The 16,115-nt window shown below is 42.5% G+C and overlaps 1 protein-coding gene across 1 annotated transcript in view; it reads left to right on the forward strand.

Moving 5' to 3' along the window:
- Nucleotides 1-8,337, forward strand: part of RSRC1 (arginine and serine rich coiled-coil 1) — a 96,081-nt gene extending 87,744 nt beyond the window's left edge. The window contains exons 4-6 of the mRNA XM_075716815.1: nucleotides 4,981-5,087; nucleotides 5,996-6,142; nucleotides 7,005-8,337. Coding sequence (XP_075572930.1) covers nucleotides 4,981-5,087; nucleotides 5,996-6,142; nucleotides 7,005-7,097 — 347 coding nt within the window. The 3' untranslated portion in view covers nucleotides 7,098-8,337. The remainder of the gene's footprint in view (nucleotides 1-4,980; nucleotides 5,088-5,995; nucleotides 6,143-7,004) is intronic.
- Nucleotides 8,338-16,115: the final 7,778 nt, after the last annotated feature.

Consider the following 16,115-nt stretch of genomic DNA (forward strand, 5'->3'; position numbering starts at 1 on the left):
GGGGGGGGGGAATCCCTGAAAAAACAGAGCTCCGAGTTTTGTAAAGTCTAGAGGCAACAAAAATGAAGCAAATCCCACCCATCCTGCTGGATTTTCCCTCCTCCTCCTCGCGCTGTCATTTTGTTTAATACAAATATTTCAGCGCAGTGCACTGTAGAATACCAGGTGTCTCAAAGCCGTGTCGTTTTTTGTCTCTTCCGCTGCAAATTATCTGCATGAAAACTTCATTTTTCCTTGAGTGTGTCGGTTTGCACAGCTTCGGTACAAATGGGAAGCAATTAAAAAGCACTGGGCATGTGAAAAACCACAGTTCTGTTGAAAAACCTTAGAGTTCTGTAATGCAGCTGTTGCCCTATCCCTACAGCTGGATATATACGCTCCTATAAAAGTTACACAGCATCGCTCAAGCTAACCCTAAATAACAGGGGATGAAGGGGAAAGTATTTTCCTCTTTAGTTGGTTTTTTAGTCTGGCACCTATTTGTGTTTTCTTCTTTTAATCCTCAAGTCATAAACAAAAGAGCAGAAAAAAATAGCAACTTTTTTCTGTAAGTATTTGAAAGCACATTACTTAAAAGGTATTATATTTTAAAGGGGTCAGTTAAATTAACCAGCTATATCCCTTTAAACATAACTAGTAAAAGGTGAAGAAACATATATTCTGAGGAATATTTTAGGTTTATTATGTTATTGCTTTGATTCTTGCGTTACACCCACTCGAAAGAAAACTCTTCAGGTCAAGGCATGGGTTCATTTGCATGGTTATAGATCAGCAATGAACGCAGTAAGCAGTGCAAATTTACACCTAAAGATTATACAAGAATACTTAAAACGTGTTTTTATTTAATGGGTCACTCGCAAGATATTATTAGCCATTTAACGCTTCTGTTTCGATGCCTGTTAAATCCTTCATCACCAGCTTTGTCTTTAGAAAGAAGCAAAGAAATGGGAATATTTGACGCAGGGCTTGCAGGCAAGTTACTTTTTCTTTTATCCGCTTCTCTGGTGGTTCTAATTACCGTCTGTGTAAAATTTTTGCGTTGCATCTAAAGGGTTAATACACACTTTCTTTCTAAAGCGGCATTTCAAATTAGTGCTAATGCAGACGAATCCAGTAGGAAAATAGCAGCTGTAAAAGGGGTGTGCGTATGTATATATATTTTTATATATATATGGGGAGATGTAAACAGATGTGAATATCGATGGGAAGCGTAAAATGCTGCCTCGCCTCTGAAGGACAGCGTTCCCAGTGAAATCCTCCGTGCCTGGGTACCTGGGGCAAAAATCCACAGATTGCTATGAAATTACGTTAACTCAGCGTTCCCCTAATGGAATCAGTTTTCCGGTAAGGGGCGTAGCCGGCGGTGCTTGTGAAGCCGGGGGCTGGGGGGTTGTGGCCGAGCGGCAGCCCGACGGAGCTGGTGACGTGAAGGGGAATTGCGACTGCTGCTGCGATCGCCGCCTTGTCAAAAACGGCCTCCACGAGCCCTGCTACAAGATTTAGTTTCTTTTTCTCACTATAACGCGGTAAAAAGACTTGCTGGGCAATGAGTTAGTATTGATTTTTTTTTTTTTTTTTGTCTGTAGCCTCTTAGCTTTCTGACTCCATTATTTTTGATTTTACTATGAAATACATATCCTTTCTACTGACATCTGACAAACAACATATGGAAGTCGTTTTATCTACCAATAATGTGTTTGTCAAAAAAATTATACGCTAATGGGTTATGCTTCCTCCAGTCCATTTTCCCCAAGTTAATGTCACTGATGTAATTCTAAACATTTAGTGATTTTTGCCCCCTTAGTAATTCGTCATTCCCATAGGTTTGTGTAAGAGTCATGTAGGATACTATAGCAGGCTGGGAGCCGACCACAGGTTTTGTGAAATAAGAGTGGAGCAACTGAGTGTAACCCTGCGTTCACCTGCCTTTCTCCGATACCTGGCTGTAATCCTGTGACTCCCAGGTACAGTTACATTCCCTTCTTTAACTGCAGAGCAGATGGAGCCACAAGCTCGGCAAATTACGATGCCCTCTCCCTGGCAGGGCATCAGTATGTTTGTATACTTCCTACGGGATCCTTAGGAATCTTTTTTAGGAAAGAAGACGTTAGCAGTGAGGCAGCAGAACTTTCAAACGCGAGCTTCATTGTAAGCGAGTGCTGTTTTTTCCTTTTGAATTCAAAAGAACCCGGCTCAAAGATGTGCTCGGGCACTTTGCTGCCGCGCGGCTGCTGTCCCGCACCGTGCCGAAGGGGAAGCTTTACTGAGGCTCCCACAAACGCCTTCCAGGGCGCGCGGCCGTGCGGGAGCCAGCGCGCCTCTGCCCCGGTCCCTCCCGGCTGTCCCCCTCCCTGCAGCCGGGGACGCCCCGCGCCTGGGCGGGAGGTTTGAGCATCCCGCGGCGCGCGACCCTCGCGCTCGGCTCCGGCGGCGTTACGGAAAGGGCAGGCACGAGCCCGCTGCCTGCGGCGGGCAGGGTGCTGTCAGCGGCTACCCAGACTCAGCAATCCCAGACTCAGACATCCAACACGCGCAGGAGTAGCTAGCCTGCTCCCCATTTTTCTGTTCGTCGTATCCGCAGAGACTAAACGATATTCCCAAATCATTTTTAAGCAGCAGGGCAGGTTCTTGTTTGCTGCTTGAAAGTTGCATCTCTTCCTATCTTGGGTCTGCCTTACCTGTTTTATAAATGCTGCTCGCAGCAAAAACCGTCCGCTGCTCCCCCATAGAGCGCCTGGGCTGCCTCAGGCCAGCCCCAGCGTACTGCGTATAAAGCAAATGCTTTTCCTAAGTCGATAAGATGGAGATAAATTGGTTAAAATTGTAAACGAAAGCATGCAGTTAGCAGAATGAATTCAAGATTTGCTTGTCACTGCAGTTAGACGCAGAAGTAGGTAAGGAAGATTAACTGAGCTGTGAATCTGAAGCAGCAGAAAATGAAGCAGACAGTAAAGCAAATACTTTGCTGTCAGATGTACCGTAATGAACAAGCCGTACTACCCAGGACTGAAAATAAAACAGTTTTGCGGTACAACCTGTTGATGAAAAATGAGGTTGTTAATTTAGTGTAGGCATCTCCATTCCAGAAATAGATCCGAGCTGCTATTAGTTTATTTGCTCATCTGAAGCACTACTTGCCTGTCATTAATAGACTGAAATGAGTTTTCAGTGGTTAGTCATTGCAGAAGGGTGTTAAGTTACGTTTGTTTTTTTTGCTTGTGCAAAACAGAAAGTATTTTGCAGTGTATGCGTATATCTACGTGAATTTGGATTTAGAATTTTGTATACAGAGAAAGAGTTCGGTACCTCTGAATTTCTGAATAATTCTGCAAGCTCTTTTGGTCTGCAAGCACTTTTCCTGTCTTTAAATATACTTTGGTTTCTTTAGAACAAGGAATTTAACCTGTTATACCTACATATGTATATGCTACAAATATATAATTACAGTTGCTCTTTTATTTAAATTTGTGGTTTATGTAGTGTTTAAAGTATTCTTGTGTAGTCATGAAGTTTTCGATCAAACTTCACGGTTATCCTAGGTGGCTTTTTACCCATCTTTTGGCAATGTCCTTTTTACTTTGTCGCTCGAGACCATGATTCTGTGACTCGAGAGCTCGCCTCCTCAGTACCAGATCACGCGGCCACGCGGAGCTGAGCTGCGGAGGCAGGGGCAGCCGCAGCGGCTCTTTCTTCCAAGCCGTCCAGAGAAGAGTTTATTCTGATCGTGTCAGCAGGTAGCCGGCCTCTGAACGCTGGCTGCTGCCGATACGCCCGCTCTGACATCACGCCTACCTTTTAAAAACAAATTTGAATTAGAGGGGAGTTTGTACCAGATCAGCCTGTGCACGACGCTGCTGCCGCATGTTAAGTCCGAGTTAAAATGTCCTGTTTTGCTGGGCGGTGGCACAAATATGAGCTTTCACCTTGCAAGTGAGCTGATTTAATCCCTGCACTTTTGGCGAGAGGAGTAACGCCGGTTCGCACGGAAGGCACGGGGGCGAGAGGAGTCGGACCATCCCTTTGGCAACGGAGATCAACGTAGCTGTGATATGAAACCTCCCTGTCATCCGTCAGTAGTTAGATTTTCAAAAAGAAGTATATCTTGCCTTATGAATGCGCTTAGTTTCCTACCAGTCTAATCCATCCAGAAGATTGTCTCCTCGAGCGGCGAAAGAACCGGCAAAGCCTACCCGACAGCACCCCAGTTGCGTGTGTAGTGTAGCGCGCACCGAGGTTGGCAGGAGCGGCTCTTCTCCACCATGACGTCCCTGGGAGCTGCACTCGCTGCCTCCAAATAAAATCTCAGCCTGGGACTCAAAAATACCTTGTGAAATATATGTGTACTGTAACACCTCACAGTCCAATAAAGAAGCAATCTTGCTCGTTTGATTAAACAGCTGCAATTTTGTCACCTGCAAACCGTATGAGCACACAACATTTAGTGTGTACGTTAGGAATGTTTTATTACCAGATTCTAAGATTTCTTTTGTCAAATTCCCCTAAGGATGTAACTCTTAATGCCAAACGAATCGCACAGCTTGTCAAGAGGAGCGCACAGATGATGGCACATCTCTCTGGACAGCCGCAGCTGAAGCCAAATTCACCTCCATACAAGCAGAAGTAGTTTTACCGCTACACGCAGATGGAACTCCACCGAGTTGTCTGCACTGTCCCCAAATCTTTAACTTCTTCAGGAAATCCTCATGCCACAGATCTAGCAGTTATCCTGCGAGCACATCTCTAGCAAATTCTTAAGTTAGCGTCTCGAATGATACCATACATTGAACAATAATGGCCAACTCGCTGTTGTTATTTTTACTAAAGGAGAGAGTTTTTCTTTGTAACGGAGTATTTTGAGCTGCATTACAGGGCTTTTTTCTGGTATGTACTGTTGTAAAATATATTCAAGGCATTGCTTAGACACAGCATTTATCATAGGCTTACACTAATGTATACTGACATTACACCTTCTCTTTGTAGACCAAGCCACCCTAGTGGAGCAAGTGAAACGAGTGAAAGAAATTGAAGCTATTGAAAGTGACTCCTTTGTTCCACAGACATTCAGATCAAGTAAAGAAGTCAAAAAGGTAAGTTTTCAATATCCTTTCTTGGTGCATAATCCTTTCAAAGTCAGGTGGAAGCTGTGCTATTAATAGTTTCCATCAACGAAAGAGCATCAATGTTGACAATCCTAAATCCCACCAATGACTCTCCTAGGTTCTTGGTGTGGAGTTCAAGGAAGAATACATTTAAATGTGGAAGAATTGCAATGAAATCAACTGTTTTGACAGTATATTCTGCCTATGCTGAGCAACTCCAATTTTTAAAGATTCTTGTAAAGTCATGCAAAACCATGAAGATTTTTTTTTTTTAGGAAAAGCAGAAGAATTAAAATCCAAAAGTAATAAGACATTTACATTGTAATTAAAAGTAGAGATGAGTATTTTTAACTCTGCTTAACTGAAGCCAGACTTTAAGACCATGTTTACTCCCTGAAACAAAACAGCATTGTTTTCAGACAGCTTTCCAAAAACCTAATGTGAGACATCCAGGTTTCAGAATTTTACCTGCATTTTGGCTGCCAAGCCTTCTAGGGAACTCGGGTGCTTTTGTCTTTAGAAGTAGGCAAGCAAAGGCTGGTTCAGTTTTTCCATCTAACGGTGAGGTGTTTTGAATTATCGCTGTTTGTTTCCCCCAGGACGTGCATTTTTTTGCCTTTTCAGAAGTCTCTGAGAAGTTCATGCGGCTTCTTCAGAAAGCGATCCAAAAACCCAACACTATGGTTCTGCAAGCTCTCTCGTTGCCTTTGGCAATACCTTTTTTTCCACTTCACGTGTTTAGTCTGGATGTTCATCCATGTCCAGTGTGTTCAGCACGCTGAGAATTATTTGCATGAGGATCCTTTCGTGGGCACGTGTTGCAGCTGAACGCTCAGTTAAGATGCTGCCACGTTTGGGAGTTTGAGGATAAAACGCTCAGATGTGTTTCTTTTCAGTCGATAGAGCCTACTGAACTACAGTATGAGCCTGTAACTATCGGAGCAGGAACCGTTGATGCATCTGCTCCTGAAAAAGAACCACCGCCTGCCAATATCCCTACTGCCATCAAATATCAAGATGATAATTCTTTAGCACATCCAAATGTAAGTGTGTTGATATTTACTTTATCTTGAGAACAAGGCAGCCCACTGAATGCGAGCAGGTTCACGTGACCTAACAACCATTTTGCTGTGCTGCTCGTTGAATAATCTGTGGTCTGAAGACCATTAACTAATGGGCCACTCGTTGGATCACAGTGCAAGGATCACACTCCTTGCACCATCCAACAGAGAATAATCACAAAAGGAGTTGTTCACCAGTGACGTAGTTTTAGAGTTACAAACAAATTTTATAACAAAGTAGCGTACTGATTTAATGCAGGGGAATTTAAGATCCTGTTCATATAAAACTTCCTGTTCAATAAAAATTCAGGAAAAATTGCTTTTGGTTTGTGTAGTGGGAAACCTGGTGGAAGACTCAGAACATGCCCACCTTGCTAGATTGTAAAGCTTTAAATACATGACAAACTTCAGATAAGTTTAAATTGTTGTGGCTAAACTTATGCAAATTCCTTTGTGAGCACTTGTAATTGGAAATAGGAGTACTTACAGTTGAGTTTTTTTAAGATTTAGCAAGTTAAAAATGACTTGCAGTGAAAAAACTAATGCAAGTTTTGTATAGTGAACATCACTAACAAAGATCGAGACCTGTACAATATGACCAACTTGCTGTTCCAGGAGGAGACTGAAGTTGGAATGTCTTGGCTTTCCGATTATTAAAGTCTCTACCTTTACTAATGCGTTTATATCATCTTCGTATTTTGACACCCCTGTGCACCCCAGTGCAGCCTATGGGCTTTTTCTTTGGGCGCTGAAATAGTCGATACCTATTTCAACAGGTTGTAACAAAAAAAGAGAAAGTTAATGAGTTGTGCCTACTTTTCTTCCTCTCCCCCTCGTCTCTCAGCTGTTTATCGAGAAGGCAGAAGCAGAAGAGAAGTGGTTTCAGAGGCTGATCGCTCTTCGGCAAGAAAGGCTGATGGGCAGTCCGGTGGCCTGAGCCAACTGCTGTGACCATCACGTACCAGTTCTCCATGAATGCTAAGAAATCCTACCATTAAATTGTTTTATTTTTCTCTTTTGAGGGGATTTTAATACTCCATATGAGTTGTACAGAGAATAAATATTTCACCTGAATAAACAAGAATGTTCTATCCTCCGTTTTTCTCCCAAACGCATTGCTGGGTGAGTTGTATCGCTGAGCTACCCACTGTAGATGGGAAGGCTACCGGAGCAGTGTAATTTTAGTTTTTTAGACTGAATTCCTCTGGGGTGCAAAAAACCTGAGAGCCCAAGAAGACGTGGTTTTATACCTCCCCATCAAAAAATATATATAATCATGTAGCAGTTTAAAGATAAAATGAAAAAATAAGACTGTCAAAGGTCAGCTTTGCCAGCGCTCAGACGGTAGGAGTACAGGCGATACCTCCCTGGGCCGTTACATCTTCTGCAGCTGGAGGAGGATTCAGGGCAAGTGATATCGCTGTTATCTCTTCTTCCTTCCGTTCTGCGTTGTGGTAGCAGCTTTTGAATCCCAAACATCTGTGGACAGTCTCCTTGCTGAGGGGCTCTTCTAAATGGATGCATTCATCTGCCTGCTCCAGCCTTAGCCTGGTTCCTCACTTCTGGTGGGCTTGAGTGGAAAGAAATGTTTTACATTTCCTTGAACGTCTCCCCACTACTGTGAGCATCCGGGAGTAGATGTAAGGAAAAAGTTATGTTATCCTTTTAACCAAATTTGTAAAATTTTTAGCAGCTTTCAAGAAATATTATTTTCCAAGCAATTTTAAGCACATTAAAAGGTTCAATACCCTGGAAAAGACAGCTTTCTATGAACTCTAAAATAGAAATATTATTGTGTGTAATGGTACAGACCTTTGTCGAACAAGACTAACGGCATGCTGACTTCTGTATAGAGCGACTGTTTTCAGTCTATGAAGCTTCCGTTTGTCCAGGTTTGACTTCAAAATAATAAAAGATTAGTCCTGTTCGCATGTATCAAATTTTCCTGAGTATACTTAGGAAAAAAATCTGTCCATCATCCAACTAAATGCCAGAGATCAACCAAATAAAATACAGAAGTATTTCTGCTGAGGTATCTCGCACAGCTGTGAAAAAACTGTTAAATAAGTAGAAGACTAAAATAAGCCCCCCGCATCTGGACATACCTCACTGGAAATTACCTGCATCAGCTTTCCCGTGTGAATGAAGACATTCATTTAGTGTTACTTTTCCTTGTTCTCAGATCTGTGGGGAAAAAAAAGAAATGGAGGATGAGTCTGTTAATGTACTTTGGTTGTCTTATTTTTTTTTAGATCACTGATGTGAAAGGAAAATGTATTAAATTTGCCTTCTAACCCATTTTTTCTTTATGAATGGTATTAGTTTTACCTGGTCCTGCATTAAAATGGCTATCTGTGTTTCAAGACTACCTTGTCGGCAACAAAAAGTGGAAGAAAAAATTGCTTCCCGTGTTTCATTTCAGTGTTTTCAAATGGTAAATATTTGCCATTGTTCTGTCTTCTAATCTCCTTCTGGTTTCTTTCATAGTAAATAAAACCTGTTTGATCTCCATGTAAGGTACAGGTGTAAATTCCTCTTTTTCACACAGTATGTTGGATTATTTTGGTATTTTTGTTGGATGCAAAATGATTCCTTTTATGTAATTCACAACCCTATAGGATATTAAAAAATTCCACAAACTGGTCTGTTGTAAGTAAATAAAACTTAATGGTAATAATAGGGTGTACCTACTATTGCTTATCAGTCAACAACTAAATTTGTCCAGCAAGTCCATGCTGGAGGAGAATTGTGAGCAAGATCTGGAAAGAAAATGGAAATAGCATTTAGATAGTCTGATAATTGAATAGAAATATGTACTGAAATATGCCAAACATAATTTGAAACACGAAGCAAATCATTACAAAGTTGATTTTTATAGTTCCAGTTGCAGATTAGTGATCAGAATAACCAGTAAATGATTGCTCAGAACTCTGCAGTTTTCATGAAATGCATAACTTGTTTATTGCCCCGGTGTCTGTCTGCGTGGAGACGGGTCATTTAAGAAGAGGGTTTTTCTGGTTTAGCCCCTATATTCTGTCACCCTGTCTCAGCTCCTACTTTAACATTCATGGTGCACAGTTGAAGTTTATGAAGTTATTGGTGTTGGGAGATGAAGGAACGGTCAGGATGGAGTTTTTGCCGAGCTACCTTCTGTTACAAATTAGAAAATGTACTATCCTTGTTGTTACAAACCTGCAAGTTCATGCAATACAGATTTCTACAGGTGCCTAAAGCAAGTCAGCGATGCGCAAATGCGTGTCCTGGAGGTGAGAGCTCACGTGGAGCTGACTGGCGACCTCAGCAATGCCAGATGTTGTGTCTTGCAAGTGAGTTTTAATCCTACTGTGGATCCCTCGCTGGGTACGGCTAAGCTGGATATTCAAAACACCGGTCATCGGGATGTGAGTGGCCTTTTGCAAGATTCATTTGCAGGGAGGCTCGGTGCGTTCTGCAGCTGAGGCCTTTCGAAGGGGCGCTGGATCAGTGCTCTGCCTTGCCGAGAACCTGCCGTCGCTGATTCCACAGCTTAAACCTTCAGCAAAAATAGACGCTGTTCCACTGCGTTTGCTCCTGCGGAGTAAAATGGAGGTTGTGTAAGGCCAGCCGTAGGGCTGTACGTGTAAGTGTTTAGACTGCAGCACTCTTGACTCAAGTTGTGTAAACTATTTTGCTTTTACTTGAATAGCATCCTGTGATAAATTATTCATTTTTCCTGTCAAAGGTAGGCAGATAGTTGAGTATCGGAAATGAAATATGGAAGAAAGCAGCAATGTCAGAAATAAACTTCGCTCTGGAGCCAACTGTGCAAGGCTAAGGAAAATTGTGACAAACTTGCTGCTTAAAATTATTGTACAAGACTTGGACACATTATAAATGGATTGTATCCAAATACACATGCACTCCACCATTGCAGGTGTGGGGCCTTTTTGCTTGAGGAAAAGATAGCATGTATCACCTAATCAGCCAGATACCAATTTAATTAACTATGTCGTAACATGGGCATGAAACCCATATCAATGTGTGCAAATTAATTGCCACTAACCTGGAAAAATGCCCTGCTGACTCTCAACCCACGCTTCTCCTGGTGCAAAAAAGAGTGATGCCTTTCGACAGTCATCCTACTTTCTTAGTTTCTTTGCTTCTAAGGTCTTCTGATGCTCCCACATTTAGCATTTAGGACTCTTGCCTATGGAAAGTTTATTTTTTTGTTGCATTTTCCACTTTGCTCCGTGCTCCTGGTGAAAGGGAATGGACTCCTGATTAAGAAAGGGAAAGAAACAGCTGTCTGTTAGTTATCCAGGTAAGCCATAGGACTTTTAGCTGTGTTTTGCAGTCTGCGGAGACAGCAGTGACATGGTTTTGTCATTCAGGACTCGTGAGGGGCTGTCTCTGATACAATCAGCTCCAACAGAAGGTTCCTCCTAATGCCAAACTACCTTAAATCTGACTCAGACGAATGGTGTGTAGGAGTGAAAAGATAATGCTGTAACTTGAGCCATTCAGACTTCTGGTAGTCAGCAAAGACCTCTACCCCTAGAAATTACATTAGCAAACTCATTTCACTTAGCCTGCTGAACAGCCACCGTCAATTAAAATCAAACCGGGCTGATTTTGATTTGATAACTTTTAGGTAAAACATACGCTAGCCCTTTCCGATTTCTTGAGTCATCCAGCATCTCCACAACTATTTTTTATTATGATAATTGCTTGAAAAGGAGCTGTGTTTAGTTTTTAAATTATTATTATTATTATTATTGTTGCAACCTGATCTAGTTAAAGCTGTCCCTGCTCACGGCAGGAGGGTTGGCCTAGATGACCTCTAAAGGTCCCTTCCAACCCAAAGCATTCTATGATTCTATGATTTTAGAAAGATTTCGCTACTAAAATAATGGTATCTAAGAAAACACTGACAGCCAGGGCATCAGATTTTGCTAATTCTGCTTCAGTCACTCTGATATGAGCGGGACTGGATGATCCCACAGGCTGTTTTTTCCATCAGTAACCCAAAACCAACCTTCTCGATGATTACAGTTTTCCATTTGTCAAGTTACAAGAAGGAAGTTATTTTTAGTGGAGATCCTTGAACTCTAGAAACCTGTTTCAGGAGAGATCAGCTTGAACCTATGACTCAATCCACACATGACACCAGGCTGCGGCGACTCTTCAGCTTGCAGCCGTAATAAAAAACAATGCCAGAAGTGTTATTACTCCAGAATTTAAAATATTCACCATCTGTAATTTTGACTTAGTGCAGCATTGCCTAATTTCTTTTCTCCCGACTGTTCCCTTCCCTTCTTGTCTCCCTCCTTTGCTAAGACCCAGGAAAAAAGAGTAGCAGTGGCTGGGCCGGATTATGTGACGCTGGGGAACAAGACTGAGTCACTCTGGAATTGCCACTCCGGGGTGAGATGTGACACAACACGTCTACTCTTCCTGGAAGGGAGCAGGAGTTGAAACTCATCCCAGAGCGGGGAGGAGGCAGCTCAGCGCTAACACCAGCGCCGAGCTGCGCTTCGCTTCCCCCTGGGCTCCCCCCCATCAAGGCGTGCGCCTCGTGAGCTGGAAATGCTTACGCCACGATTTAAACCCAGGTGACCATGAGAATCACTACTTGGCTATCGTTTTGCTCCTTCAGAAATACGATATCGACTGGGGCTGCGTGGCTGCAGGGATAGCAGTAGTACAAGAAGCCTCTCGGCCCCTGGGCATCATTTTCGAATGCACTATTTTGAAAAGGCTGTAGTTTAAAAGGTGTCGTCTCTGCTGAGCGGCCACGGTAAAAATCTCATTCCCACTAGATGTCTCTGCCGCCCCAGAGCAGTTGTCACACTGAACAGCAGCGGCTGGCTAGAACGGCCGTAGAAATGAGATGCACATAGTCGGAATTCGCCTTTTTACTTCCTAAATAGAGCTGGAGTTAGAGCAGAGCAGTTCGTCTCATAGTTTTCTGTTGCCTTGCAATCTACGTCTTTTCAAATAAAAAATACCGCTCGAAAAGGTGAGCTCCAAATATTTACTGCCTGCGTGGTGCAGTCCCTGGGAGAGTTTATAGGAAGGAAAAGTGGACTCTTCCCCTCCCTCGTCAGCAAAATCGGGTGCCGAAGGCCGTGCTGGCCCTGGCTCAGCGGCACAGCCGGTTCCTGGGGCTGGCCTGCGGGGACGCCGGGAAGGACCCGCGCCTGCCTCTGGACGCTGCAGGTCTCCCATCTGCTGGAGGCAGCGGCTGGATTTCCATGTTACAGTTCTGAAAGGAAGAGAGAAACAAATCGCATTCATTAATGGAAACTAGATACAGCTAACAGTTGCAAAAATGGCAAACTGCATTTCTGGATACCTTTTCAGTGAATTTCAGAGTGGTTTTTTAACGAATTATTGTCATCTTCTTTCAGTGTTCATACAAGTTACAGAGCTGGGTGGCTGTGAATTGAATATATATTTAAAATATTAATGTGAATGTTCTTACACGCCTACCTCTAGTTGCTTGCAGTAGAACAATGCTCTTATCTGAGAGTTACGAGCAATGTATAACAAACTGCCTTTGCAACAGACTGCACCGGGCCGTTACAGATGGGACGTAATCAGCTTTGTAACAACGCTCTCAGAAGGCCACTTCCACTGAAAATGCGCTTAAGCCGCCGGAAATTGCACTGCATCTTTAAGCCTACCTGTAAAAGAACTTAACTGTAAGAAGTAAGGCTACCTCGTTTATGCCGATGCATTTTAAATGTAAATAGGAACTGCTGATGCTTCCAGGGCTGACCGGGGATTGAGCGCTGGTTGTCTGAGTCCTCTCAAGTTACCGTCAACCTTGCTTCTGACATTGCTCGGCGGCACGTGGCGGTGCGTACACGGCGCAGAGCTGATCGCAGCCCCCGAGTGCTCTGTTGCCAGGTTTTTTTCCAAAATAGTTCAGGAAAAGGACCTATTTTGAATATACTGTGCTGGTTCTCAACAGTTAGGTAAACAGAGTTAAACATTCTCCTAGGCTTTTGGAAGTTAGGGGCTGTGACAAATGTCATTAAAATGTAATTGTGCAATAAGAGGTGGGATTTTTTTTCGTTAGGTGAACAGTGAAAACTCTTCTTGACAACTAGAACTGACAGTTCTTTCCTTGCCTGTGAAACTAGTCGTAGACTGTGACCATTGCTGAGCTGTGTAAACATGATTTGTGATAACTTGTGCATTTAATAGGCTTGTTTTCTACAGGACTAGTTTAAATATGGCTTTAATAACGTCTGCTCAGCTAGCAAGATTTCCTTTTTTAGTTTTAGAGACAAACAGCCTAAGGCAGGCAAGACCTTTCGAATTAGTTCAATTCCTTGAACGAACACGGCACTGGCCGAACTGTGGTCACAAATTTTAAACAGTGGGGAATTTTGGCTTCACCTGGTGCAAACCACCTGAAGCAGGGAAGCTTGTTTTTTAGTTTCCTATGGAAATCAGCTCTTGCAGGCACTGGGTAAATCAAGCATCTCTTGCTGCCTCGCTGATTTATAGCCCTGGCTGTGTGTTGCTATACATTTTGCATTTTTCTTTGCCTGATTTTACAGCTTGAGGCCGCGGCCAAATTCTGAGCTCAATTTTGGCAATCTTCACCGTTAACCTGATGAAGATTTTGCCCCAGGAGTACATTTGCTGCATTTACTCCCCGTGCCAGCAGTTTGTTCTTGTCTCTGGTTGTAAGAGAAATGCCCCCTAACAGGCAGCCCAGTAGAAGGGGGTCTCTTCTCCTGGTGCACAGGTTTTTAGAGGAGTCTGTCATCGCCCGCACGTATTGCTGGCAGCCACGGGCACTGCTGAAGGAACCACCAAAGCAAGTGCCAAGCGGCTTTGCCCCCGTCATCAGGAAACAGCTCATGGACGGCATGGTGCTGAGACTAGAGCATGATTTTTTTTTTTTTTTCCTCTCCTTCCCAGTGCCAGGGAGAAGAGAAGTTGCCAGGATTTAAGAAATAAATGCGTCATCTCACAGAAGACTCTTCAACTTCAGCATCCTCAACATGTATTTTTTCATCATTTGGCCATTGGGAATGGCAAAATGAGATAGCCGCAAATTACTGAAGTTAACTCATGAACAAAACTCTCTCTGCTCCCTAATACTTTAACGTGCTGCCAAAGTTTTTATAAATCAATACGTACTGTACATGATGGCAACGGAGCCCATTTAAACAAATATTCTTTTTGGATCAAATCCTGGAATCAATGATAAATGCTCCCACTGGGGCCAGGTCTTGACTGTTTTTTTGTTATGATGGCTTTTTTTTTAAGAATGAAAATATGTATATTTATATGCCTCTGTTTTCACTCTGCTAAACAAAAACAGGAACAGAAGGTAGAGGGAAAGGTCGCAAAATTAGGGCTCATTAAAAGAAACATCGTTTGACTTGATGGAAGATTAAACTCAGGAATTCATTGCTACAAGACGTAATTAAAGCCCAAAAGTTAGAAACTCTCAAATGGATTATTGGTTGTATAGATGATTTGAAAAGTAACATCCGAATTCTTTTAGAAGGAAAAAAAAGCTTATCCTGCAGGTCTTGGAAATGAGTTCGTATTACAGCGGCGCGGCAGGCCAAGGGCAGGCTGTCTCGCACGCAGCTCTCGTGCACTCGCTAGCAGTTTCTTACGAAATATCTAGCCCGGGTAACTCGTAAATAAGACTTTGGACACCGTGCAGACTTACCAGGTAATCCAATCTAGCAATTCCTCCATTGTTTATATTGGTATTTTGTCAACAGCTATTAAATAAGTAAATGATATAAAGTACTGGTTTTTAAAAGGGAGCCAATCTCTCACGTTTCTGTGAATCTAACAGAATGTACTTCACCAATTTCTTCAGCTGCCTCAAAGAAACACACAAAAAAAACCTCATTCTTTTAAGCCTTACAGATCTGGAAGACTTCAAATCTACTCGACACAACATGAGGATCTCTCTCGCAGTCTAAATGATACTTGTTGCCCTGACAACAGCACGCAAGCATTATTTATTAGTTCATACATTATTGATAATCCTCTAATTTGTGTGTGATGGGAGGAAGTTGGTCTGCGAGTAAGTTATAAATGGAAGGTTATCAACAACTTGTAGAAGTCAGTGAGTATTCTATATATAGTTAGTCCCAGCGCACGCTCTGCTGATGCCACAAAACGTGTTTATTACCCACCGGCGGTGCAAGTACAGGGTTAGGAATCTCCCGCAGCCATGAGTTTCTACTGCAGTTTATGTGTAATAGTTAGCCAATTTTTTTAAAAATCAACTTCAAAGACAGACCAGGAGCTTTTAAGGATATTTCCTAATTATATACAGAGCCCAAAGAGAGACTCAGAGTGAACACAGAAATGCCCTCCATCACAAATTCTTGTGGAAAATGGAAAATTTTGGAACAACAGTAACAAGGCAAAAATCTCTTCCTATAAAAAGCAGGAATGAACCTCCCCAGTTTGCATCTCACATAAAATATGGCTCAACTTATCTACTTAACGCTGGCAATATACTTCTGGGAAGGTATTCTGTATTTCATCAGAGACAAGAACAAAAAGACCTCTGGTTAACACCACGAGGTGGTTTTATTTCTGTCTTGCTCCATTTCCTTCGCTAGGGTAATTACCCCACTGTTGAACCAGCTGACGTTTCATCAGTGTCAGCCCCGGCATCGTCGAGCACCAATGCAGAGACCGAGAGGACGTCTCACGATTCAGGTTAGGTTTCAATAGACAAGTCTCCTGCTAATGAACTAAGGAGGTTTTATCCTTTTTTTTTTTTTTTTTCTTGGTGTCTTCTTTGTGTATGCAAACCAGATATTTCTTTTTAATGGTACTTTTTAATTTTGATACGTATTTATTTTTAAAACAAGGGAACCTTGTAATTTAGTTATAATAATTACATATTTTAAAGTCTCGCTAGCAATATTGTCCTTCAGTATATGATCTGAAGATGGCTTCTGTCTCTCATTCTCAC

Source organism: Pelecanus crispus, chromosome 9 (genome assembly GCF_030463565.1).
Source record: "Pelecanus crispus isolate bPelCri1 chromosome 9, bPelCri1.pri, whole genome shotgun sequence".
Taxonomy (NCBI): domain Eukaryota; kingdom Metazoa; phylum Chordata; class Aves; order Pelecaniformes; family Pelecanidae; genus Pelecanus; species Pelecanus crispus.